This window comes from Hemitrygon akajei, chromosome 3 (genome assembly GCF_048418815.1).
Source record: "Hemitrygon akajei chromosome 3, sHemAka1.3, whole genome shotgun sequence".
Taxonomy (NCBI): domain Eukaryota; kingdom Metazoa; phylum Chordata; class Chondrichthyes; order Myliobatiformes; family Dasyatidae; genus Hemitrygon; species Hemitrygon akajei.
This window is the reverse complement of record NC_133126.1, coordinates 162,462,404-162,489,146: the sequence shown is the minus strand read 5'-3', so window position 1 is coordinate 162,489,146 and position 26,743 is coordinate 162,462,404. Positions and strand designations below refer to the sequence as shown.

General features: G+C 42.9%; 1 protein-coding gene across 1 annotated transcript in view; it reads left to right on the top strand.

Annotated features, from left to right (window-relative positions):
- The window catches only part of ecel1 (endothelin converting enzyme-like 1), a 129,306-nt gene that overhangs the window by 27,405 nt on the left and 75,158 nt on the right, over positions 1–26,743 (top strand). The window contains exon 2 of the mRNA XM_073041190.1: positions 9,694–9,762. Coding sequence (XP_072897291.1) covers positions 9,694–9,762 — 69 coding nt within the window. The remainder of the gene's footprint in view (positions 1–9,693; positions 9,763–26,743) is intronic.

Below are 26,743 nucleotides of genomic sequence, written 5' to 3'. Positions count from 1 at the left end.
CCTGTACTTGGACGATATCCTGGTGGCCAGCAGTTCGCACCAAGAGCACATGACACATTTGCGCCAGCTCTGCCAATGCCTGAGGAACCACAGACTGGCAATCAATCCGGCGAAGTGCCAGTTCAGGCTGACGGAGATCGACTTCTTGGGCCACAGAGTCAACCAACATGGCGCAGTTCCCCTACCGGACAAGGTCCAGGCCATCCGCCAGTTCCCCAAGCCCAGCACGGTCAAGGGCCTGCAGGAGTTCGTAGGGATGGTCAACTTTTATCATTGGTTCGTGCCAGCGGCGGCCCACATCAGGAGACCCTTGTTCAGCCTGATGGCCGGCAAGGCCAAAGCAGTGGCATGGGACGCGGAGTCCACGGAGGCGTTCGAGCAGACCAAGGAGACGCTGGCAAAGACGGCCCTCCTAGTGCACCCGAGAGTCGATGTACTCATGGCACTCACAGTTGACGCTTCCGACACGGCAGTCGGAGGAGTCCTGGAGCAGCTCGGCGAGGACCAGTGGTGACCACTCGCTTTCTTCAGCCGGCACCTACGGCCACCAGAGGTGAAGTACAGTGCTTTCGACAGAGAGTTGCTAGCGCTCTACCTGGCTGTCCAGCATTTCCGGTACTTCCTCGTGGGAAGGGAGTTCACTGTGTATACGGACCACAAGCCCCTCACCTTCGCACCGGCCAAGGTATCGGACCCATGGTCGGCTCGGCAGCAGAGGCACCTGTCCTTTATTTCAGAATCCACCACGGACATACGCCACATCGCAGAGAAGAACAACGTCATCACGACACACTCTCTCGCCCCTCCCTCCACTCAGTAGGCATATCGTCCTCAGGAATAGACTACGCAGCACTGGTGGAAGCACAACGGTCGGATCTCGAGATCCCGGCTTACCACACCGCCGTTTCGGGGCTCCAGTTGGAGGACGTTTCCATCAGCCCGGCAGCGGATCGACTCCTGTGTGACGTGTCTACCGGCAAACCCCGACCCGTGGTATCAACGGCATGGAGGCACCGGGTGTTCGACACACTGCACGACTCGGCCCACCCGTCCATCCGGGCATCCATCAAGCTGATAGCGGACAGATTCGTCTGGCACGGTTTGCGCAATCAGGTCAGACACTGGGCCAGGACCTGCGTACACTGCCAGACCGCCAAAATCCAGTGACACGTGAAGGCTCCCCTCCAGCAGTTCCAGCCGACGCAAAGGAGGTTCCAACACATCCACGTGGACATCGTCGGCCCCCTGCCAGTCTCCCGGGGTGCCAGGTATGTCTTTACCATGGTAGACAGGCTCACCAGATGGCCGGAAGCCGTACCGCTGGCAGACACGTCCACTGAGTCCTGCGCCAGGACGCTCATTGCAAACTGGATCGCCAGGTTCGGCCTCCCAATGGACATCACCTCCGACAGAGGGGCACAGTTCACGTCTGGTTTGTGGACAACACTGGCACAGCTCCTGGGCACCCAGCTGAATCACCCCACAGCGTACCATCCCCTTCCAATGGTTTGGTAGAGCGATTCCATTGGCATCTCAAGTCGGCCCGGATAGCGCACCTCAGGGGCCCCAACTGAAAAGATGAGCTTCCCTGGGTCCTACTGGGCATCCACACAGCCCCCAAGGAGGACCTGGACACCTCCTCGGCGGAATTGGTCTACGGCGCCCCCCTGACGGTCCCAGGCAAGTTCATACCAGAGGCCCGAGGTTTGGAAGAAACACCAGCCGCGGTGCTAATGAGGCTGCGGGACAAGGTAGAGACTCTGGCACCGGTCCCGACTTCCAGGCATGGTCCCACGCAATCCTTCACCCCTAAAGACCTCCGAGACTGTGAGTATGTTTTTATTCGCAGGGGCATGCGCAGGTTACCTCTACAGTGGCCGTATGAGGGACCCTTCAAGGTGATCCGGCACAACGGAACCACGTGTGTCATGGAGGTGGGTGGCCGGGAAGAGACTTTTACAGTGGACCGTCTCAAACCGGCGCACGTGGACATTGAGCAACCAGTGAGAGTACCCGCACCGCGCTGGTGAGGCCGGCCACCCAGGCAAGCCACACAGACTGGGGGCTCCACTCCCCTGATGGACGTTTTCGGGGGGGGGGGTGGCAGCCCGCACACGCAGGACTCGAACTGCCATCGGGAGCCGCAGGCAGACACGCCGTAGCGCGCTTAGAACTACCCGCTCAGAGCAGACCTTCTGGGGACAGTCTGACGTCACATCCGCTCCACGGGTTGCGGGGGCCCATGGGAGGGGAGATTTAAGCACACGATTTTGAATCAGTAAAAGCATTCTGAGTTCAGCTCTCTCTGCCTCCATGTGTTTCTTTAGTAGCACGTTGCGCGTGACTACGATATATATGAGTGTGTGTGTGTGTGTGTGTATATATATATATATATATATATATATATATATACACACACACAACTACTATAAAGACATACACAGTTTAGTAAATTTTAAATTATCCTATTCAATTAATTACTGTGGAGGATTTCTTACTCTTGTGGGATGACGTCTTTCATGCCAAGGGGGTCACTCTGCTTGGCAGGTGAAACAATCTCAGGTTCTGGGGCCTCCTCCCTGGTGTTTGAGCAGTTGAGTCTGGGACTGCAGGAAGTGGTTCTGACAACTCTGGACACCTTTCTTCTCCAACAATTGACTCACCTCTCCACAGGTGATTGATGTGTCATCTCCACTGTGTAGGAGAGTGGTCCAATTATGATACCCATGATGGAACTGACAAATTTTACAAGTTTCTGCAACTTATTTTCATCTCGTGCAGTAGCTCGCCCCGCACTGGCTCCCATACCAGATGGTGATGCAGCCAGTCAGAATGCTCTCTCTGGTGCATTTGTAGAAGTTTTCAAGTGTTTTAGTTGACAAACCAAATCTCCTCAAACTCCGAACAAAATATAGACGCTTTCTTGCCGCCTTTATAGCTGTATCGATGTGTTGCATCCAAGTTAGGTCAGCAGAGGTATTGACACCCAGGAACTTGAAGTTGCTCACTCTGATCCCTCTATGAGGGCTGGATTGTGTTCTCTTGTCTTGCCCTTCCTGAAGTCCACAAGCTGCTCTTTGGCCTTACTGATGTTGAGTGCAAGGATATTGCTGTGACACCACTCAACTAACTTCACTCAGAGGTCCTAAGAGTGTGGCATGTGCTGCCAGCTCAAGAGGTCCATGTGATGTTTGGGAAGTTGGGATAGGTACATAGATAGTAGGGATATGGAGGGCTATGGACACGGTGCAGGTCATTGGGAGTAGGCAGTTTAATTGATTTTTTTCAGCATGGATTAGATGGTTCGTAGGGCCTGTTTCTGTGCTGCATTCTCTGTGACTCTATAACTCTAAACACTTTGCACTCTTCTTCCATCTCCATCCCCAGCTGAGTCCACTTTGCTAAAGTGTTTCTCTCCAGACAAGTTTGCATAAATATCCACTTTCCTGGGCAGAGGGTATTGATCTACTTTCAGCACTGGGTTGACAGAGACACTAAAACCACCACAGATCCTGACAAACCCATCCATCTTGGCTAGTAGGACTACTGGCATTGTCCATGGGCTCCATTTCACCTTGCAGAGAATTCCTTCAGCCTCCGTACAATCTAGCTCACTGGCTGCTTTATCGTGGATGGTATAAGGAACTGGACAGGCTTTGTAAAACTTGGGTGTGGTATTTTCACTTATTGCCATCCTTGATTGCTGCTGTGGCATCATCCAGTACCTTTCTTGATTCACTTTCAATTGACTTTTTTTGCAAGGGATGTGGCATGCAAAATGTGGCTGGATGTCCAATCAAGTTGTAGTTGCTTCAGCCAATCACTGCCGCAAAATGTTGGCCCTCCTGTTCTTACCACATACAAACTCAATGGGGCTTGTTGGCCACTGTATTTCACTGTTACAAATGACATTCCCACAGAAGTTATCTTTTCTCCAGTGTAAGTTCTTAGTTAGATATCTGCAGGCTTCAGTTCAGTTTCTTTGAAATACTGTTCAATCTCATTTTGCAGAATGACTGAAACAGTTGAGCCAGTGTCCAATTACATTTTAATTAATTTGACATTCACTTCTGGTGTAAGCCATAATGCTTATATATTGTTAATTTTCACACAATAAATCTCAAGACTACACAGTCCTGTATCAGTCTCATCATTATCAGATTTTTCATCAACAGTATCCAGATAGGTGTTCTTTTTGAAACTGCAACTTGACTTCTCTTCTTCTTCTCTTACCTGTACAGTCCATTTATTTTTGTCTGCCCAACATGCTCTTTGTATATGTACTAATTTGTTGCATTTTCTGCAAGTTTTCCCTTTAATCCTGCATTTATTTGGTGTATGTGAGCCCCTGCCACAATGGTGACATAATTTGACTGGCCAGGCTGGTTTCTGTTCAAATGTTGCAGTTTTGTTCGTGTTTACTTTCATTCCTGAGTGCAACTCAATTGTGTCTCTGACTGCTGTTTTGATTGATCAGTGATTTCAACTGCTCTTTTAAATATGAGTTGTACTTCAGTTAGGAGCCATTTTTGAATGCTTTCTTGTAAGATTTCACAAACTAAACAATCTCCCAGTCCATCATTAAGCCCATTCCTGAACTGACAATGCTTGGACAATTTCTTCAATTCAGCTACATCAGTTGTATTGGACTCCTCTTCCTTTTGATAGCATTCAGCAATCAATATGGTTTTGGTTCTAAATGTTCCTGTATTACGTTCATGATACACGATATTATCAAAGCATACTTTGGCTGGTTTGGTTGGAGCAGTTAACCTTCTAAGCAAACTGTATGCTTTTTCACCCATTGCACTCATCAACACTGGCACTCACTTTTTTATCAGCTATTTCATTTGCTTCAAAATACAGCTCAATTAATTCAGTATACATCATCCAATTATCTGTTGTGCAATCAAATGCGTCTATCTTTCCAATGTAACCGTCTATTTCTGTTTATTTATTTATTTGTTTGTTATTATCATCCAGTACTCACTGTTTATAAAACTGTGGCTGCACTATTTTCTTGTTAATTTTGTCCATTTTCTGCCTTTTATTAAAACTCAAAATGTCTCTCTCCCCTTGTGAAGAAAAATGAGCTGCGCTTCAACAGATAGGTAGTTGTCTCAGGTTCATTTTTAACCTTCCTTATCGCTACTGTTATGTTTTGTAACTCCAGAAATTAATCAAAAGAAAAACACAAGAGCTGGATACTTGTCTATCTGGTTTTTCTTTTTGTTTTCTTTAGTAAGGTGCTCACCTATGATGTAGTGTGTAATGACGTATACTATTCACATACTTCTTGCGTATAATCAATAATGAATTATGTAAACTAAGAATGCTTAATCAAGCAACATATTTACAATATTACTCAAATATTACAGACAGATTAAATACAGTACAGTCAGGATTTCTGTGATAAGAGAGTGAAGTGGTATAATAGATGACCATCTGATGTAATTTACACAATTTACAAAGAAAGTTCCATTTCTTGATGAAAAATAATTAGTGGCATTAAAAACAATTTGTTTTCATCCCTCCAGCAGTCTAAAACTTGTCTGATGTAAAGATACATTATGCACATCTGAACTAATTAATTATTGAGATTTTTTGGGAACATAATTAAATTCATTAATAACCATCCAGCCAAACTGATTCTTGGGTTTCTACAAAGGATTGTGAATCTTACTACGAGGGGTGATTGATAAGTTCATGGCCTAGGGTAGAAGGAGATGAGTTATACAGCTCTCGTTACATGCACATGCAGCTCAACTCTGCGTGAAAATGCAGAAAGTTTGAAGTTAATAACTCATCTCCTTCTACCTTAGGCCACAAACTGCTGTGGACCACTTCTGGAGGTCCAAGACGCCGACTTCTACAAAGAAGGGATCTGTATGCTCCACGACCGCTGGACTAAATGTGTAAATGTAGGAAAAATAAATGTGCTAGGTTTTCTAAAATTGACTCCTTCTACCTTAGGCCACAAACTTATCAATCACCCCTCATATTAGAGAGTCAGTTGCATACTACTTTACGACCTCAGTAAAACAGCCAGCATACTCAAGGATTCCACCCACCACAGACATTTAATCTTATACTGTAGGCCGAACCAAAGCTGGTGACGTATCAGCAAGTAGGAGCGAGAACTGAAAATCTGTCTGAGTGGTGCCACAACAACCTCTTGCTCAATGTCAGCAAGACTAAGGAACTGATTATTGACTTCAGGAGAAGGAAACCAGGGGTCCATGAGCCAGTCCTCATTGGGGATCAGAGATGGAGAAGGTCCTTTAACTACCTCAGTGTTATCATTTCAGAGGACCCGTAAGGGACCCAGTACATAAATAGACTAACAAAGAAAGCATGGCAGCACCTCTACTTCCTTAGGAGTCTGCCAATATTTGGCATGACATCTAAAACTTTGGCAAACCTCTATAGATGTGCAATAGAGTGTATATTGACTGGCTGCATCACAGCAATGCCCTTGAAGAGAAAATCCTACAAAAAATAGTGGATGGGGCCCAGTCCATCATGGGTAAAGCAGGAAAGCAACATCCATCATCAGGGGCCCCCACCTCCCAGGCCATGCACTCTCCTCACTGCTGCCATCAGGAAGAAGGTTCAGGAGCACCGAGGCTCACAACAGCAGGTTCAGGAACAGTTATGACCCTTCAACCAACAGGCTCTTAAACCAGGGTGATAAGATTCACTCCGATTCACTTGCCCCATCACTGAAATGTTCCCACCACTTATGAACTCACTTCAAAGACTCTTCATCTCATTTCCTTGATATTTATTATTATTATTATTATTATTATTTCCTTCTTTTTGTATTTGCAGCTTGCTGTGTTTTGCACACCGGCTGTGTACCCTGCTGGTGAGGTCTTCATTAATTCCATTATGGTTATTGAACTTATTGAGTATGTCTGCAAGAAAATTAATTTTGGGGTTGTATATGGTGACATATATGCACTTTGATAATAAATTTGCTTTGAACTTTGAACTTTTCTCCTCTAACACTCTGTGCAGAAAATGCTAAGGCTTCTAATCACATACCACCAGGCTCACAGACAGCTTCTACCCCACTGCTAGAAAACTATTAAATCATTCATTGGTACAATACACTGGACTTTTGATCTCACAATCTATCATCTTGCACCTTATTGTTTATCTGCACTGCACTTCCTTTGTAGCTGTTGCATTTTATTTTGCATTCTGTTTTTGGTTTAACTTGTTTGAGCTAATGTACGCTGTAATGATTTCATCTTTATGAACAGTATACAAAAGAAGTTTTTCACTGTATCTCAGTACATATGACAATAATAAATCAATTTCATTTCTAATAGATCTTTGAAACTGGAACTCTGATGTGAAAATTAGCAAATAAATATGTTTACCATTATGGATGTTAGTTGTTCACTAGATATTGTACAAATGAATAATAGTTAATCATTGTTAACCAATGTATGCATCTTCTGGTTCTCCATTAAAATCACAAGTAATTTTGTTCAGTAATTGGGTTGATATTTACATCAATATCAATCATTTAAGAGTTGTAGTACATTCAGGTGCTGTGAAATACCAATAAAATTTTATCACATTGATTTCTACAACATGACAAATGCTCTGACATGTTAAAATGCAACTTATAAAGAAAAATGTTCACTAAGTATGCAATGGATTTATTAAAATAATTTCTCCACCAACAATCTGAAAATCAAATTCCCCTTATGATATTTATCTCCATTTCTAAATAATTCATGGCAGCCATCAGAGAGCTATTCAGACTAATCCTATAAGTATGTTATGTCTTCCGAATCATTCTATCTTCCTGTGCTGCCACCTTCATGGATCAGTGCTGAATTCCAAGGACTTTCTGATCTTTTGTGCTTCACGTTGTTCCACAAATTTTCCTTCAACTCATTTGTCCTTCAAATATCCTGTATTCCACAACTTCTGGCTTGAATTCCATTTGCTACTTTTCTGCCAGACTGACTAATCCATTAATGTCTTCCTGCACTCTGCAGCTTTCTTTGTCTGGCAGATTGGCAATTTTTATAGTATCTGCAAACATTATAATCATAGCCAGATGCAAATCACTGTACCAGGTAGAACCTTATACAAGCAGTTCTGCAAACACTCAGACACTTGGCAATTGACTTTGATCCCATGCTCTCTTTCTCTGCTGCAATGTTGGATCAACCATGCCACTTTGTCTTCACTTCTACACAGCTCTGCTTTTCAGATCAGTGTCCTACTTGTGGCCTTTTTAAAAGCCTTTGCAATATCCATTAAGAATCAAATGCATTTGGCTCATCTTCACCATCTTAATACCTCTTCCGTAAGTTCAGTCATCCAGATATGATTTTACCTAACAAATCTGTGCTGACTTTTCCTTGATTAAAAGTCCGTCAATTTTTTTTGTCCCAATAATTGGTCCTTTACTGCAGCTGGCTAACAATCTATTCCTTTCTACCATTTTAAATAATAGTATCACAACAGCAGTGTCCAGCTCTCTACTGTCTTGTCTATAGCTATTTTTTTTGTTTGCCCAAGAGCCTAGGATACATTTAATCTAGAACAGATAATTTATTTGTTTTTTAAAACTTGCTAATACATCTTTTCATTCCACATAGTACTTCCCCATTTTATTTTTTTAACCACAGTATCTATATAACCACTACCACCCAATTTGGTTTTGTGAAAATTTAAATAAAGTCTTCATTTGGAAGCTAATATCCTCCCCTGCAAATATGCTGCCTCTTTGTTGTTTGTAATATGGGCAGTAAATCTGAATTTGCAAACATTTTAGCCCGATGTTTTGAAGTGATTTAGTTTGGTGGACTGCTCAACAGCATAGTGGATTGATGACATCTGGGACTGAGACCAGTTAGGCAGGTAATTATCTGCTTGATAAATAGGAATCCTGTATAATTACAGGTGCTTTGTGATTGACCTTTTTTTTGGCATTACAGTGCTCAATTTAATCTTTCATTAACCCAACATAAGTAAAACACCCACTGATTTCCACTTTGATTCACAACCAATAAAATGTAAACAAAACCAAAAAAAAGAACATTCACTTTGATGACCAAAAACACATGATTTTTTCTAAATCCTGAAATAATTTATTTTATTTTGTGATTTTATTCATATTGCATTATGTTACTTCTAGACAGAAGCACCCTTAAGGTAAATGGCATGAGAGGATGATTCTAAATACCATGAGGTAGTGATGAGCATTGAAATTTTAAGTCAGGAAGATATATAGTTGGGAATAGATTTTAATTCTTAATTTTTGCATCTTGAAGACAAGAGAAGGTATAATTTTTGTCATGCAATCTTCATTTGTATTTTCCCATTGTTGTTTTGTGTTATCCTTATCTAGTAAATCCAAACCTACATACTGTTCTTTATCCATTCTTCAGCCATCCCATTTGTTACAATTCAGCAACAATTACCAAAGATAAGTGAAATTACAGGTGAAGCCTACAAGCATGACAAAGTAGCAGATGAACCGAAGCATTGTGAGTTTTACTATTCACTATTAATCCCCTGTGACAGATATTGCAATTGTTTCGAATATCTGGTGAAAATTTGATTAACGTAGGGATCATGTTTCTTTCTGAAGTTAACCCATAATTAACATTTTGGATTAATAACACTTTAAAGATGGTATTAATCTGTTCCAATATCTTCTAGATTGACCAAGATCGACTCACACTGCCAGAGCGTACTCTTTACTTTGGGGAGGATGAAGAAAGTGAAAAGGTAATTTTTTTTTAAATGGCAAATTAGTGCGACAATATAACTGGAAGAAAACTGTGCGTGCTGTTTCAATTGGCCTTTGTGTATACGCATAGGGATATTGGGTTAGAGTCTGCAGATACATCTGATGATTCAGAATACTGCAATTTACATCATAGAGAACAAACATAATTTGTGAATGTACGCTACAATGGTTAATGTAATTTCACAGCCTCTGCTGGGATCTGAGTTAAATTTAGATATTACGAGTGGAATCAATCTTCATTTAATATCCCCTGCACATCTTCGATGAATATCTGATTTGGTTTCCTCCAGAACACCATGCAATAAGCAGCCATATGAACTGGCATCCATTACCAGAGCTCGCTCTGACTGCTTATACTTGTACCTGCTCGTGAGGCATTCTGTCAGTTTATTTTTCCCAGGCTGACAATTTTTTGTGTACACATTCTTGATGCTTTGGGACAATGTCTCCCACATCTCTATAGGATTAAGTCAAATTAATCTGACACTGGGAACATTCTGTCAGCTTAGTGAGCCAGCCTCAGTTTTGTGATCCCTCTTACAGATTTCCCAAGGGAGCCAAATATTGACTCGAGTCAGCATATGTGACAAACATTCAAAAAGGAATACGTGGATGTTTTATCAGAGAAAGAAATTTTAAGGAAGAATTCTATGAAACAGTTAATGTGACATTCTCCACCAATAATATCAGAGTCCATTAAATGGTTTCATACCCACGTTGTGGGGCCCTGAAGCTTGCTTAGAATGTAGTATTGTGTGCACTTTGATGCAGTCCCAAAATTATCCCAGTACTAAATGTTCAAGCATATGCCGTGCTCAAGATTCTCATGGAGTTCAATTTGATAAATAGGTCCAAGCAGCTAACACAATTAAGATCTTTTAAGGTCTTTCATATACGAGTTCTCTGGCACACTTATAATGGCTCTCTACTTTTTAGTAAATTGTGGACAGGCCTGGATCAGAGAGACTTTGAGCTTCAAGGGACCAGCACTTTCCCTAGCCCTTTTGTCCAATAAATGTTGAAGAATTAGCATTATATAAATGTTCCTTGTTTTGCGAGCATACATCACCATAGAAGCATCAGGACGCACAGTCTGTCTAGAATATTTTCATTACCCATAAAGTGGGAACATCTTCCAATCATGCTGTTTAACATCTTGGCAGAAAGCTATGTAATTGCATCCACAGTTTCAGAACAATCCATGAATGTGTCCATCAAGTTGGAGTTATGTGCCTTGGTGATAGATGGATGTTGCTATGAATTGCGTTACTATCCATCTCCATCTGGATAAGAGAACCTTGTGTAATGAATGAATTGCTGTGCTTCAACTGGTTAGTTTGGTCTCCCACATCTTCTACCTAAGCAGGTAAGACACAATAGCTTCCCCTGAACACGGCGAGGGGAAGAATTGCTTCATGAATGTGCATGACTGAGCACGTTCTCAGAATGTGCTGACCATTTAAAATGAGGTGAATGGTGATCAATTGGATTACTTTTCCATGATCCTTTAAATATGATCATCCAGCTCCAGTGTCGCTGACTACCCTCCATTATCCCAGTCCTGCTCCTACAATCCCAATAAACACTTCTCAGTTTGTACTATCTAGGCCCTATGCTGCCTCTTCAGTGCTCTGAATTAACTCTGTTTGAATGGTGCTACTGAAGCTGTGAGACAGCTTACTGGTTGTTCAGAAGGCAAGAAATATGACTAAAACCATTACTAATAACACCTTTTCTCAAGTGAATTGTGCTCATCTATCACCACAAACAATAAGGAAGCAAGCAGAGATGAAGCTGATTCAAAGGATGAGCTGTACCATTGTATCACAAAGCCAAATCATAACATGTTCAAGACACGGTCGCAGACGGAGTTGATATCACTGTCGCTGTTGAGTGAATAATTTGGAGCGGAGTCGATGTGGATGAGTTTCAATGTCTGTCCACCTAACCCTGATGTGAGGCTGGATCACTCCAAGCGCCAAGCCGATTTGGTGAGATCAGAAATAGCTTTGGGCTCTGCGGTCCAGCCACGTCGTTGCGTTGGGCTCGGGTCCTGGAGCGAGGCAAGGCACTGCCCGGTGCTTGGATAATTTAAATGCTGGCCCAGGTAGACTAGGAAGCACAAGTGTAGAGGCGAGGATCACGCTGAGTTTGCTTGTCCTCCTGCAATGTTCACTTCTCTCTCTGGAGGCTGTTGTCTCTGTGAGTTTTGCAGCTTTTTTGCTCCTCTAATATGATGAACTGAGATCGAGGGCTGGGATTGGGGAATGGATCTGAAGACTCAATCTGGTTCAGATTGCTGTTGTTTGCATGATGTTTGTTTTTATATCCCTCCTTCTCTGCCCAGTGGTTATGATATTTCTTTTTTTTAATTGGGTTCTTCAAGTTGCTTGCTAGATGGCTGCCTGTAAACAAACAAATCTCAATTTATACATTCTTTGACAAATAAATGTACTTTGATGTTGATGTTACATGACTCACATGTCACCTAACCCCAGGCTTCTCCTGTTCTGGAAACCACATACTTTGTATGCATTATTGGCTTTTAGATCGCCCTGCACTTTTTACCAAATTACACCTTCAACTGTTGGTAGTCTGCAGGACAAGCCATTTCAGAGTTTTAGATTATCTAGCTTTTCATTTTTGTACATCTGTTATCACATTGGATGAGTTCAAATTCAAGAAACATAAAGGTAAAAAGACAAGATAATAAGAGAAAATTTAGCTTAGAGTGGAGACAGATACTGTACATACCATGAAATCTCAAAACCTCAGCCAATTTTTTTCTTCATTCTCAGAAAATATTGTTGTGATTACTGGGCATAATTTTATACATTATATGTAATATTTAATCAATTATATTGGAAGAAATTCACGAGGAAACGTTTGTCTGTAGTAACTCATGCAATGTGCAGATTGCTATAGGGGTGGACTCAGCTTCCTCAGCTTGGCTCCTTTGAATTCACTGATATATTTTGCAAATGACTGAAGATGATTCTCTGCCTCCTTTGGTATTGTTGGCTGGAATTTTATGCATGATGAATGTGTCCACATTTTAAACAAATTTTGCATTTACTGCCATGTAGGTGACTGTACAAAGCTGACACATGGTGCAAGTGTACAGAGTGAGTTTCTTCCCTCAGGCTGTAATACTAATGACTACCCTGCCTGCACAGGTCTTGTCACTAGGACAGTGAGCTGTTGACTGTTTACCTGTCCTGTGCACTACATACACTTTGAAATATATTTTATTAACTTACTTGTGGTCATAATTAGTTTTAAAACTAAATATTGTGTGTGATATATGTTTTGAAGGTGAACCTTGGTCCAGAGGAGCATTGTTTTGTTTGGTTGTATAAATGTACATTCAGAGGACTTGAACTCGAACTTGAATTTGAGATATCAGTCAGTTTGTTACATTGAATTGAAACAAGTATTGCAAAATTTCAACAATGAGCCTAATTTACACAGAAAAACTTTTTTTCAATATCAGTGGCAGGTGGCGCCACCAAAGGCATTACTGTCTTGTATGTTTGGAAGTTGAGTGGGCTATGGAGAGGTGTTGCTTTTCAATCTTTAGAAATCATGCAACAGACTTATCCCTCTTCAGTCTATGTCCCGCTCTCTACACCTTAGCTAAGTCCTGCTTCTTGCTGTCAGATGTGGGGGTGTTAGTAAGCTTCACCTAGGCCTAAGATGAGTAGTGAGATTGAAGGAAGGACTCAGACAGAACAGTTTCCTATGAGAAGGAGAGAGGAAGAGGAGGACTGTTGGCAAGTTACTCCATTAATCGAGAGTGTTGAGAAGCATTTCTCCAAGTGGGTCTTGCATTGTAAAGCAAGTCTCCAGATATGCATACACCTGTTGTAGGCTCCACGGCCCAGTAGTAACGTGGGTTTAGCTTGTGCTAAGAGCTTAGATCAATGGGAGAAATGAAGGAGGAAATACCCGGATTCCCTCTCTAACTGTGGTGTCAGAAACCAGCATTTCGGATGGTGATTCCCTTTCCACTCATGCGCTTATCTCATATTCCTTCTCCAGCTGATATTCACAGCATCTGCTTGGACACAGTAACTCTGAACGTAGATTCTCTGGGGCTGGGTCATACTCTTCTCTTTCACTCTGCTTCAGTTGGCACTGTGTGTGAGCCTCCTCTTCCTTTGGCAAAAGGGGAATGGTACTCGTGGATGCCATAAAATGTGACTGCCACAATTGAAAATTTGTAAGATGCAGGCATGTGGTAAATTGAGGTTGGTGAAGCGTTTGAACAATAGTCGGAGAAGGGAGTCTGCCTTTTGAATGCTGGGGAATTGCTCTGCTATTGGATAGGGTTGAGGCTGCCGCCAAGCCCAGGGAAGGTTACCCGGGATTTCTGCATTTTGGATATGGACTTGGACTGTAGACTTTTTTCAGTCTTTAGTTTTTCTTATTTTGTGCTTTACGCCCAATCTTCCTCATTTTGTGTGTGTGGGGGAGGGGGATTTGGAGATTGAAGTGCCTGTTTTTTTGGGAGGAGGGATTGGGAGGGGGGGGTTAATGATGGTGCTGCTGTTCCTTTCTTTCTTGGTTTCATGGCTATCTGGAGAAGACGAATTTCAGAGTTGTATATTTTGATAATAAATGAACCTTTGAACCTTAAATGTGTGATTAATGTACTGCAGGTGTATAGCTTTGCGAGTGTGTGAGCCTTGGGGTACAGTTGACATGAGTGAAGTTTGTCTGTACCCTTGGTTTTGTGTGTGATGTCATGGAGCTTCTTGTCACATTATATCTATTTGGTCTTTTTGTTGGAAAGCAAAAGTAGAATTATTGAGTTCCTGAACATTTCTAGCAGAAGCATTAGATCTGAGTATTTTAAGTGCTTTAGTTCCGTCATCATAAATCATAAATAGAGAGCACTCACTGAATGTAGAGATCTACCACGTGCCTGTACTGCAGTTTCTGTCTATGTTAACAACAGGAGCAAGCTGATATTGAAATTTTTACCTCAGTCTGCCCAGTTACATTGGCTGCATCGATGGACCCTGGATGATTTCATTTTGGAAAGTATTCCTGTAAAATCTGAAAGATGGTAAAACATGTATGGATTCTGACATATACAGTAAGACTATAATAGAAGGGAGAACAAGAATGTAGAAATAAATATTTTATAGAGTCATAGAAAACTGTGCAGCACGTGACATCCGCCTGTTGAGCGCGAACAGTTTAAAAAGGGGAAGGAATCTGCAGAAGTTTCTGATTCGGAACAAGAAGGCAGCGGGAGAGCACCTAAGGATTTCCAGCGGGAAGACATTTTGAGTTCTCAGGGGAAGAGAGAGGCCAGACTGCGCAGGCGCTTGACGTCCGCCTATTTAGCGCAAACAGTTTAATAAGAAGGCAGCCATATCCAGCGGGCAGCAGAGTGAGAGGAGCAGAGTGAAAGGGCTTTGGCTCAACGGACTTCGGTGGTAACGGGACGAGGCGAGGCAGTGGTTGTTTGCAAAAGGAAGTAGTATGTGTGTGAGGCCAGTTTTCTGTGGTTGATGTCAGATGTGGGAGGTCCTGGAGTCTCCCGGTGTCCCGGACGGCCACATCTGCACCCGGTGCATCGAGATGCAACTCCTAAGGGACCGTGTTAGGGAACTGGAGATGCAGCTCGATGACCTTTGTCTGGTCAGGGAGAGTGAGGAGGTGATAGAGAGGAGTTACAGGCAGGTGGTCACTCCGGGGCCACGGGGGACAGAGAAATGGGTCACAGTCAGGAGAGGGAAGGGGAAGAGTCAGGTACTAGAGAGTACCCCTGTGGCTGTACCCCTTGACAATAAGTACTCTTGTTTGAGTACTGTTGAGGGGGGACAGCCTACTGGGGGGAAGTGACAGTGGCCGTGCCTCTGGCACAGAATGTGGCCCTGTGGCTCAGAAGGGTAGGGAAAGGAAGAGGAAGGCAGTAGTGATAGGGGACTCTATAGTCAGGGGGACAGACAGGCGATTCTGCGGACGCAGGAAAGAAACTCGGATGGTAGTTTGCCTCCCAGGTGCCTGATCCAGGAGGTTTCTGATCACGTCCAAGATATCCTGCGGTGGGAGGGAGAACAGCCAGAGGTCGTGGTACATATTGGTACCAATGACATAGGTAGGAAAAGGGAAGAGGTCCTGAAAGAAGACTACAGGGAGTTAGGAAGGAAGTTGAAAAGCAGGACCTCAAAGGTAGTAATCTTGGGATTACTGTCTGTGCCACGCAACAGTGAGAATAGGAATGGAATGAGATGGAGGATAAATGGGTGGCTGAGGGAATGGAGCAGGGGGCAGGGATTCAGATTTCTGGATCATTGGGACCTCTTTTGGGGCGGGTGTGACCTGTACAAAAAGGATGGGTTGCACTTGAATCCCAGGGGGACCGATATCCTGGCAGGGAGGTTTGATAGAGCTGTTGGGGAGAGTTTAAACTAGTTTGGCAGGCGGGTGGGAATCAGAATGTGAGTGCAGGGATTAAGGTAGAAGGACAAGGGCAAGATGCTAAGAGTTCTGAGTTAATGAGGAAGGACAGGCAGGGGACTGAACATAATTGTAGCCAGTTAAAGATGCTGAAATGTGTCTATTTCAATGCTAGGAGTATTAGGAACAAGGAGGATGAATTTAGAGCATGGATTAGTACATGGAACTATGATGTTGTGGCTGTTACTGAAACTTGGTTGGAGGAAGGGCAGGATTGGATGATGCAGGTCCCGGGGTTCAGTTGTTTTAAAAGGAATAGGATGGGAGGTAGAAAGGGGGGGGGAGTGGCATTGCTGGTCAGGGATAGTATCACGGCTATAGAAAGGGAGGACGCTGCAGAGGGAGTGTCCATGGAGTCAGTCTGGGTGGAAGTCAGAAATAGGAAGGGATCAATCACTGTGCTGGGAGTAGTCTATAGGCCCCCAAACAGCCCTCGGGACACCGAGGAGCAGATAAGCAGGCAGATTTTAGAATGGTGCAGGAAATAAAGGGTAGTAGTTATGGGTGATTTCAACTTCCCTCATATTGACTGGCACCTCCTGAGTGCAAGGGGGATAGATGCAGCTGAATTTGTCAGGTGTGTTCAAGAAGGATTCCTGACACAGCATGTGGACCGGCCGACGAGAGGAGAGGCCACACTGGATCTAGTTCTGGGTAATGAACCTGGTCAGGTGACAGACCTCTTGGTGCGGGAGCATTTTGGTGACAGTGACCACAACTCCCTTAGCTTCAGCATAGCTATGGAAAGGGATAAAATCAGACGAAATGGTAAAGTGCTTAACTGGGGAAGGGCTAACTTTGAAGGGATGAGGCAGGAACTAGCGAGAGTAAATTGGAAACAGATGTTCAAAGGGGAAAGTACAGAAGTAATGTGGGAGAAGTTTAGGGACCACTTCAGCTGGGTTCAGGATAGGTTTGTCTCACTGAGGCAAGGGAAAAATGGTAGGAAAAGGGAACTGTGGCTGACAAAACACGCGAGGCAGCTCGTCAAGAGGAAAAAGGAAGCATATGTTAGATATAAGAAGCAGGAAGTAGGAGGGGCTCATGAGAAATATAGGGTAGCCATGAAGGAGCTAAAGAAAGGACTTAGGAGAGCTCTAAGGGGGCATGAGAAGGCCTTAGCATGTAGGATTAAGGAGAACCCCAAGGCGTTCTATGCGTACATGAAGAACAGGAGGATGACGAGAACGAAGGTGGGACCGCTAAAGGATCAAGAGGGGAACATGTGCCTGGAGGTGGAGGAGGTTGGGGAGGTCCAAAATGAATACTTTGCTTCAGTATTCACAAGTGAAAAGGATTTTGATCAGGATGAGGTCGAAGTAGAGTTGGCCTTTGTGCTGGACAATGTGGAGATTAAGGAAGAAGAAGTGCTGGATCTTCTTAAAAACATTAAGATTGATAAATCCCCAGGGCCAGATATGATACACCCCAGGTTGTTGTGGGAATTGAGAGAAGAGATCGCAGGAGCATTATCTATGATCTTTGAATCCTCTTTGGCTATGGGGAAGTGCCGGAGGACTGGAGAATGGCAAATGTAGTTCCCTTGTTTCAAAAAGGTAATAGGGAGAAACCTGGGAACTATACACCGGTGAGTCTTACGTCAGTGGTCTGCACACTACTGGAAAAGATTCTTAAGGATAGGATCTAACAGCATTTGGAGAAGTACAGTCTACTCATGGATAGTCAACATGGGTTTGTGAAGGGAAGATCATGCCTCACGAGCCTGATTGAGTTTTTTGAAGAGGTAACAAAAGAAATTGATGAGGGTAGGGCAGTGGATTTGGTCTACATGGACTTTAGCAAGGCATTTGACAAGGTCCCTCATGAGAGACTCATCCAGAAAGTCATAAGGCATTGGCTGTTTAGATAAAAAATTGGCTTAAAGGAAGAAAGCAGAGGGTAGTTGTGGAAGGAACATATTCTGCTTGGAGGTTGGTAACTAGTGGAGTGCCGCAGGGATCTGTTCTGGGACCCCTGCTATTTGTGATTTTTATAAATGACCTAGATGTAGAGGCGGAAGGATGGGTGAGTAAGTTTGTGGATGACACGAAGATTGGAGGAGTTGTGGATGGAGCTGTAGGTTGTCAAAGGTTACAAGAGGATATAGACAGGCTGCAGAGTTGGGCAGAAAAATGGCAGATGGCGTTCAATCCGGATAAGTGTGAGATGATGCATTTTGGAAGGACAAACCAGAAGACTGAGTACAGGATTAATGGTCAGTTACTTAAGAGTGTGGATGAACAAAGGGACCTTGGGGTTTAAATCCATACATCCCTCAAGGTCGCTGCGCAGGTTGATAGGGTAGTTAAGAAGGCCTATGGGATGCTAGGCTTCATTAACAGGGGGATTGAGTTCAAGAGTACAGAGGTCATGTTGCAACTCTACAAATCTCTGGTGAGACCGCACTTAGAGTATTGTGTTCATTTCTGGTCACCTCATCATAGGAAGGATGTGGAAGCTATGAAGAGGGTGCAGAGGAGATTTACCAGGATGTTGCCTGGTTTGGAGAACAAGTCATATGAAGCAAGGTTAGCAGAGCTGGGACTTTTCTCTTTAGAGTGTAGAAGAATGAGAGGGGACTTGATAGAGGTCTACAAGATTCTGAGAGGCATAGATAAGGTGGATAGTCAGTACCTGTTTCCCAGGGCACCAGTAGCAAACACCAGAGGGCATATGTACAAAATTAAGGGAGGGAAGTTTAGGGGAGACATCGGGGTAAGTATTTTACACAGAGGGTTGTGAGTGCCTGGAATGACTTGCCAGTGATGGTGGTAGAGGCTAAAACATTAGGGGTATTTAAGAGCCTCTTGGACAGGCGCATGGATGAAAGAAAAATAGAAGGTTATGGGGTAGTGTGGGTTTAGTACTTTTTTTAAGGATTATATGGGTCGGCACAACATGGAGGGCTGAAGGGTCTGTACTGCGCTGTAGTGTTCTATGGTTTTAAAACTACAGCACAAAAGCCATTTGGCCCATTTAGTCAATGCCGAACCACTTAAACAGCTTACTCCATCGACCTGCACCGAGACCAGAGCCTGCCATACGCCTCTCATCTATGTACCTATCCAAACTTCTCTTAACCGTTGAAATTGAAATCACATCCAGCACTTGCACTGCAAACTTCATTCCACACTCTCACCAACCTCTGAAGAAGCTTCACCTCATGTTCCCCTTAAAGATTTCACCTTTCACATTTAACCTATAACTTCTAGTTGTGGTCTCACCCAACCTCTAAGGAAAAAGCTTGCTTGCATTTACCCTGTCTATATCCCTTATAATTTTATATACCTCCATCAAATCTCCCCTCGGTCTTCTATGTTCTAGGGAATTCTATACCCAAATGTGATGGCACATAACCAGGGTTAATATCTCAATCCGATCTGAGGCGATAACACCTCTTGGATGACATCAATGTTTCATCTTCCTTTTCAGGGGCTCATAGCAAGCACCACGAGGAACTGTTATAAGATTTGGGCTTGAGTATTAGTAGTGCGCTATGGTGATACACTACGTAGACACGTGCATGTAACTGTAAAGGTTAGAAATGCCCGAAGCCACTGAGTGGGAGTTCACTTTTTCACTGAAAAGTGACATCTGTGATCCAGTCTGTTTTTGATGGTGTTAGATTTTGGCATTGGGAGTGCTTCGCAAGGCCCAGGGAGAATTTGGTCAAATCAGCAATCGGCATGATGGAGGGAAGAAGCAGAAGAGTAGATACCTGCAGATTGCTGATGGATGGTGGTGAGGTGCAGGGTTGGGTCCATTGCTCTCCTGGTAGGAGATCTGTAGATAGTTGGAAGAGTCAGTACCTGTGGGGAGGGTTGAACAGAGGATGAGAATGGGACTTAGTTGAACATATGGTTATTTCAGATCAACTATGATTGCACCCAGGACAACTCAGACATCACAAAAGGAAAATTGATATTCAGAGGGACAAGAAACTAAGGAGATAGATAGATACTTTATTAATCCCAAAGGAAATTACAGTGTCACAGCAGCATTACGAGCACACAGATACACAAAGATACAAATATTAGAAGAGAAATAAGAAAGAATAAAAAATAAATTACCTTAAACAATTTAACAGGAGGGGGTCATCACTTCCCCGGCTATACATTGACTCATTATAGGGCCTAGTGGCTGAGGGTAAGAATGACCTCATATTGCGCTCTTTGGAGCAGCACAGTTGTCTTAGTCCATTACTGAAAGTACTCCTCTGTTTGGCCAAGCTGGCATGCAGAGGGTGAGAAACATTGTCCAGAATCGCCAGGATTTTCCGTGGGGTCCTTTGTTCTACCACAGCCTCCAGTGTGTCCAGTTTAACTCTTATAACAGATCCAGCATTTCTAATCAGTTTATTGAGCCTGTTGGTCCAGCATTTCTAATCAGTCTATTGGTACCATCCATGTCAATACTATTGCCCCAGCACACTACCACATAAAAGATTGTACTGGCGACAACAGACTGGTAGAACATGTGAAGGAGAGGCCTGCATACTCCAAAAGACCTTAGTCTACTCAAGAACTAGAGACAACCCTGGCCCTTCTCGTACACAGCCTCTGTGTTGGTGCTCCACTCAAGTCTGTCATTCAGGTGCACCCCCAGGTACTTGTAGGTCCTCACAACATCTACTTCCTTACCATCAATAGCAACAGGGAGCAGCGCAGGCTTAGCCTTCCTGAAGTCCATCACCATCTCCTTTGTCCTACTGATGTTGAGCTGCAGATGATTCAGCTTCCACCATTTGACAAAGACCTCTACCAGGGCCCCGTACTCATCCTCCCATCCTCCCTTTATACACCCAACTATTGCTGAATCATCAGAGAATTTCTGCAGATGACATGACTCAGTGTCATATCTAATACATATAAAAGTACATGTAAATGGTTGCCATTGGCTTTCAATCTAACCAAAGTTTATTTTAAATTCAATCTAATTTCTAGGACAGTGAATATTTTTCGGGATCCTGGACAATCTTTATCCTTTAACTAACATTATTGAAGGAGATGATCTGCTCATTCATCTTATTTGTTATTTGCTTGGAATTTGTCAGTGGTATTCACTGTCCTATTTTTGGAGTTTTGGAGTTTACAAAGATGCTTCATGGCACCAGTAAAGGATACTGAATCCTGGTTAATTGGACCATTGGGTTAATCAGAGCAACCGCTTCTTTGAGACAACTCTTAAAGAACAAAAACTAACTGAGAAAATAGCTGGGATTCCCTTCACAAACCAGAAAAAATCTGCAGATGCTGGAAATCCAGGCAACACACACAAAATACTGGAAGTTCTCAGCAGGCCAGGCAGCATCTATGGAAAAAAGTACCGTCAACGTTTCAGGGCGAGACCCTTCATCAGGACTGGAGAGAAAAAGATGAGCAATCAGAGTAAGAAGTTGAAGGGGGGTTACTGGAGCAGGACACACAAGGTGATCAGTGAAACCAGGACGGGGAGGGATGAAGTAAAGAGCTGGGAATTTGATTGGTGAAAAAGATACAGTGCTAGAGAATATGGAAGAAAGAAAAGTGGGGGGGGGGGGGGAGAGGGCGTGCACCAGAGGGAAGTGATAGGCAAGTAAGGAGATAAGGTGAACGAAGGAAATGGAAATGGGGAATGGTGAAGGAGAGGGGAGGGGCATTACCATAAGTTCGAGAAATCAATGTTCATGCCATCAGACTGGAGGCTATCCAGACAGAATATAAAGTGTTGCTCCTCCAACCTGAGTGTGGCCTCATGGCAACAGTAGAGGAGGCCGTGGACTGTCATGTCGGCATGGGAATGGGAAGTGAAATTAAAATGGGTGGCCACTGGGAGATCCTGCTTTTTCTGAAGGACAGAGCATAGGAGCTCGTCAAAGCAGTCTTCCAATCTATGTTGGGTCTCATTGATATACAGGAAGCCACACCAGGAGCACCAGATACAGTAGAAGACCCCAACAGACTCACAGGTGAAGTGTCGCCTCACCTGGAAGGACTGTTTGGTGCCCTGAATAGTAGTGAGGTGTAGCAGCAGGTGTAGCACTTGTTCCACGTGCCAGGGTAAATACCAGGAGGGAGATCAGTGGGGAAGGACGAATGGACAAGGGAATCGCATAGGGAGTGATCCTTGCCGGAAGCAGAAATTGGGGGGGCAGCGGAGTAAGGAAAGATATACTTGGTGGTGGGATCCCGTTGGTGACGGCAGAAGTTACGGAAAATTGTGTGCTGGATGTGGAGGCTGGTGGGGTGATAGGTGAGGATAACAGGACAAGAGGAGCTCTATCCTTGCTGGGGTGGCAGGAGGAGGGGGTGGGGGCAGACATTCGCAAAATGGAAGAGATGCAGTTAAGGGCAGTGTGGATGGTGGAGGAAAGGAAGCCCTTTTCTTTGAAAGGAGGAAATCGCCTTCGTTCTGGAATGAAAAGCCTCATCCTGAGAGGATGAGGAATTGAAAGAAGGGGATGGCATTCTTACAAGTAACAGGCCGCTGTGAGAGTCTGTGGTTTATAGTAGACATCAGTAGATAAGCTGCCTCCAGAGATAGAGACAGATAGAGATTCTAGTTTCTAACTAGAGTCAGTCGAGTATACATGAGTGGCTGTAGGACACTACATCATAATTAGACCGTAAGAACATAATTAGGCCACTCATCTCATTGAGTCTGCTCTGCCATTCAATGGCAGATTCTTTATCCCTCTCAATCTCATTCTTCATTCTTCTTTGATAACCTGACTAACGAAGAACCTATCAACCCCTGCTTTAAATATAGTCAATGACTTGACCTCCACAGGCATCTGTAGCAATGAATTCCACAGATTCTCCACCCTCAGGCTAAAGAAGATCCTTCACATAATTGTTTTAAATGAGCGTCCCTCTATCCTGAGGCTCAGCCCTCTGGTCCTAGACTCACTCGCTACAGGAAATATCCTCACCTCATCCACTCTGTTTAGACCTTCCAATATTCGATAGGTTTCAATAATAAAACCCCTCATTCTTCTAAACTCCAATGAGTACAGACCCAGAATCATCAAGCGCTCCTTATTGATTAACCCTTTCATTCCCATAATCATTCTCATGAACCTCCTCTGGACCCTCTCCATTGCCAGCACATCTTTTTTGTCGACAGGGGGCCCAAAACTTCTCACAATACTCCAAGTGCGGTCTGACCAATGCTTTATAAAGCCTCAGTGTCCCATCTATGCTTCTATATTCAGTCTTCTCAAAATGAATGCTAACATTGCATTTGCTTTCTTTGCCACTGACGCAATCTACAAGTTAACCTTGAGGGTATCATGCACAAGGGCTCCTACCCCTTGCACAACTGATTATTGGTTTTTCTCCCCTTTTAAAAAAAATAATTTACACTTTTATTCCTACTACCAATGTACATAACCATACACATCTCTGCGCTATATTCCATCTGCCACTTCTTTGCCCATTCATTCAATCTGTCCAAGTCCTTTTGCAGACTCCCTGCTTCCAAAATGCTACCTGGCCATCCACCTATCTCTGTACCTTCAAATCTGGCCACAAAGCCATCAATTCCATCATCCAAATCATTGAGATATAATGTGAAAAGAAGTGGTCCCAATACAGACCCCTGCGGAACACCACTAGTCACTGGCTGCCAACCAGAATGGATCACTTTATTCTGACTCTGTGCCTCCTGCCAATCAACCAATTTTCTATCATGCTAGTTTTGGTCCTGTAATACCATGGGTTCTTATCTTGTTAAGCAGCCTTATGTGCGACACCTTGTCAAAGGCCTACTGAAAATCCAAGTAAACAATATTCACTGCTTCTTTTGTTTATCCAGCATCTTAGAGTGAACAGTTATTAAATAACATCAGTTGTGTGTGTTTGTGTTCAAAAAGTAGCAATCTTTGTCACTGTTAGTTAACGAGAAATAAGCAGTAAGACAATTTAGAACCGTTTTGCTCACTGCAGTTTCAAGCATTGAGGCCTGGAGATGCCAGGAACAGGCGGGAGTGAAAATGAAACAATTTCACTGCTTCAACAAGTTCGGCAATATGAAGAATTTGAAGGTATCACCAATCATCTTGAGTGTTACAATGAAATGGAGGATGCAGTCATCGGCAGTATTGTATGAAGGCCGTCTATTATCTGCACGAGGTGTCTGCGCTAACTTGTTCATTTACAGTCAGTCAAAAGGACACACCAGCATGCCTTGCATAACCATTAGGAACTAATACGCAGTTTTATAGTGCTGTCGTAGTATTTGTAGTGTTCTAATTTGTTTGTTATTTCACTTAAATTCATAATTTGTTACTCAGTTAAATGGTGGTTTGTCTTTTTTATATTCCTTTTAACTATTCCCATGAAACTTCAGCTAATTGGGGCAGCTCCTTAATTGGGCCAAAATGTATTGCTCCTGATGTGTCCCAATTAACTGGAATCCATTTTACCTCCAGCTTTGTTGCAAAATATAATTATAAACTGCAGCTGAATCACAGAGAAAAGGCTTCAATGTTAATACTGTGCCTACAGGACTCAGAATGAATGGACATATGAGTCAATATGGAACAAAATGTTGCTTTGATTTCCTTTAAATTGATTAATCAGCTGATTGCAATCCATCAGATGAGCTGAGCTCCTATACATGATCTTTTGTTTCAGTTTTCCCCTCTTTCTCTTCAACTCATTAAATTAAATTGTTAGTGGTTTAAAATTGTGAAAACAGAGAAGTGGCAGGAACACATTTTCTCCCCTTTCAGTAAAGGCAAAATCCAATACAGCACAGTGGAGCATGTAAGTTTGATAATTAACATTAAAATTAACCCATTAATGTAGAATATACACAGCAAGCACACAATGCAATCAGTTACAGATGGAAAAACCAGAATAGGTAAATGGAAATGTTATCAATAGCCTCCTGAAAAATCTAGATTTATTATTCCATTAAGGATGTGGTTAAAATGAAAGTTCTTATGATAAAAGAGGATGTTGTAAATTGGATAATAAATTGAATTCATAATTGGAAACCAAAGGTAGTTATTCTAATTGGACAGCTATGATCAGCAGAGTCCCAGAGTTCAATCCTAAAACTTAAGCCATTCAGAATATAAATGACATTAAATGTTAAAATGTGAGTTGACAGATATCGATGCAAAATGTATGACACCAGCTGCAAAGGAAAATAACAGGACTTGTTATCTAAGCAGCTCCATGGAATATTAATCTACAGAAGTGATACTGACATTTTATAAAGCATTAGAAAAAGCCATAGATGAGTTCTGTGTCAAGGTATGATTTCATACATAAAGATGATACTGAGTGAATGGGAAGGATTCAGAAGGCACACAAAAATGATTCTACATTTTATGTAAAAGCAATTTTGAAACTATTCCATTACAAAAATGATTAAGACTGATATGACTTAATTTTCTTACAATAGTCAAGGCTATAGAGAATGATATAGAAAGTCACTTTATGTAAAACACAGTGGAAGTATTTGGGAATATGACCATTAACCATACAGGCTATTAGTTTAAATTTTACCTTAGATTATATAACCATCTGCTGTTGCTTATGGTAAATTCTCCATTGACATGCTCAGGAGGTAAACTTATTCATTCCTAATTCGGTAAAGAGGATTTGGTCTAGAGAAAGGTAAGTTACTACTTCAAATAAAGAATTACATTAGTCGTTGAGAAAGAATCAGGATAGATCAGAAGAGCTGGCCGGGGCAAATAATCATTACTTGTTGCTTTGTCCTTGTGTTCCAATAAACTTGCTGCTAAATTAAAAGATTGCTCACAAGGAATTAATTTTCAAATTCAAGCAATTCCTTTAGTTAATATTGATTTGTCCGGACCCCTCCGCTGCAAAGCAATTACTTAGATTGTCTTGAAGCTTTGGCGCAGCTTCAGAGCAGAGATGACATTGAGAGGGGACCATGCTTTTAGTGGGTCACCACTGGAAGTTGGCAGCACTTTCTAATCAGTGGTTTGGCTATCTGCTGGAATGTTGCACAAAGTGAGATTTAAAGAGCTGACCTTTGGCTAACTGATGCCTGAGTAACAGAGAATTCAGAATTACATGTTCTCCCATGGAAATAACAATAAAGGAACAGGCAAGCTTTCCAGATATATCCTGAACCTTTCTCAAAGTCTGCTGCAGTGTTTATTTATGTGACATGAGTATCACCGGCTAGGCCAACATTTGTCACTAACCCTTAATTTCCCTCAGGAAGGCTTCCTGAATCTCAGCAGCCCTCTGGAGAAGGTCTTCCCCACATCATCAAACCTGATGTGCTATTTGTGTTCCCAAATCGCATTTTTTTTTATGTTCAACTCCTTGTCTGATCCATTCTTAATTCATGCCCTGACATCCAGGTCAGACAAAAGACATTGCTGGGTTAGGGTGTAGAATTGTTATTTTTCTAATGCTTCCCTTGTTTATCTTTCCTATGCTTGCTTGTATTTTTATATAATTACCTATCTACATGTAATTGTTCAGTGAATTTTCTAGCAATTAAGGTACAATT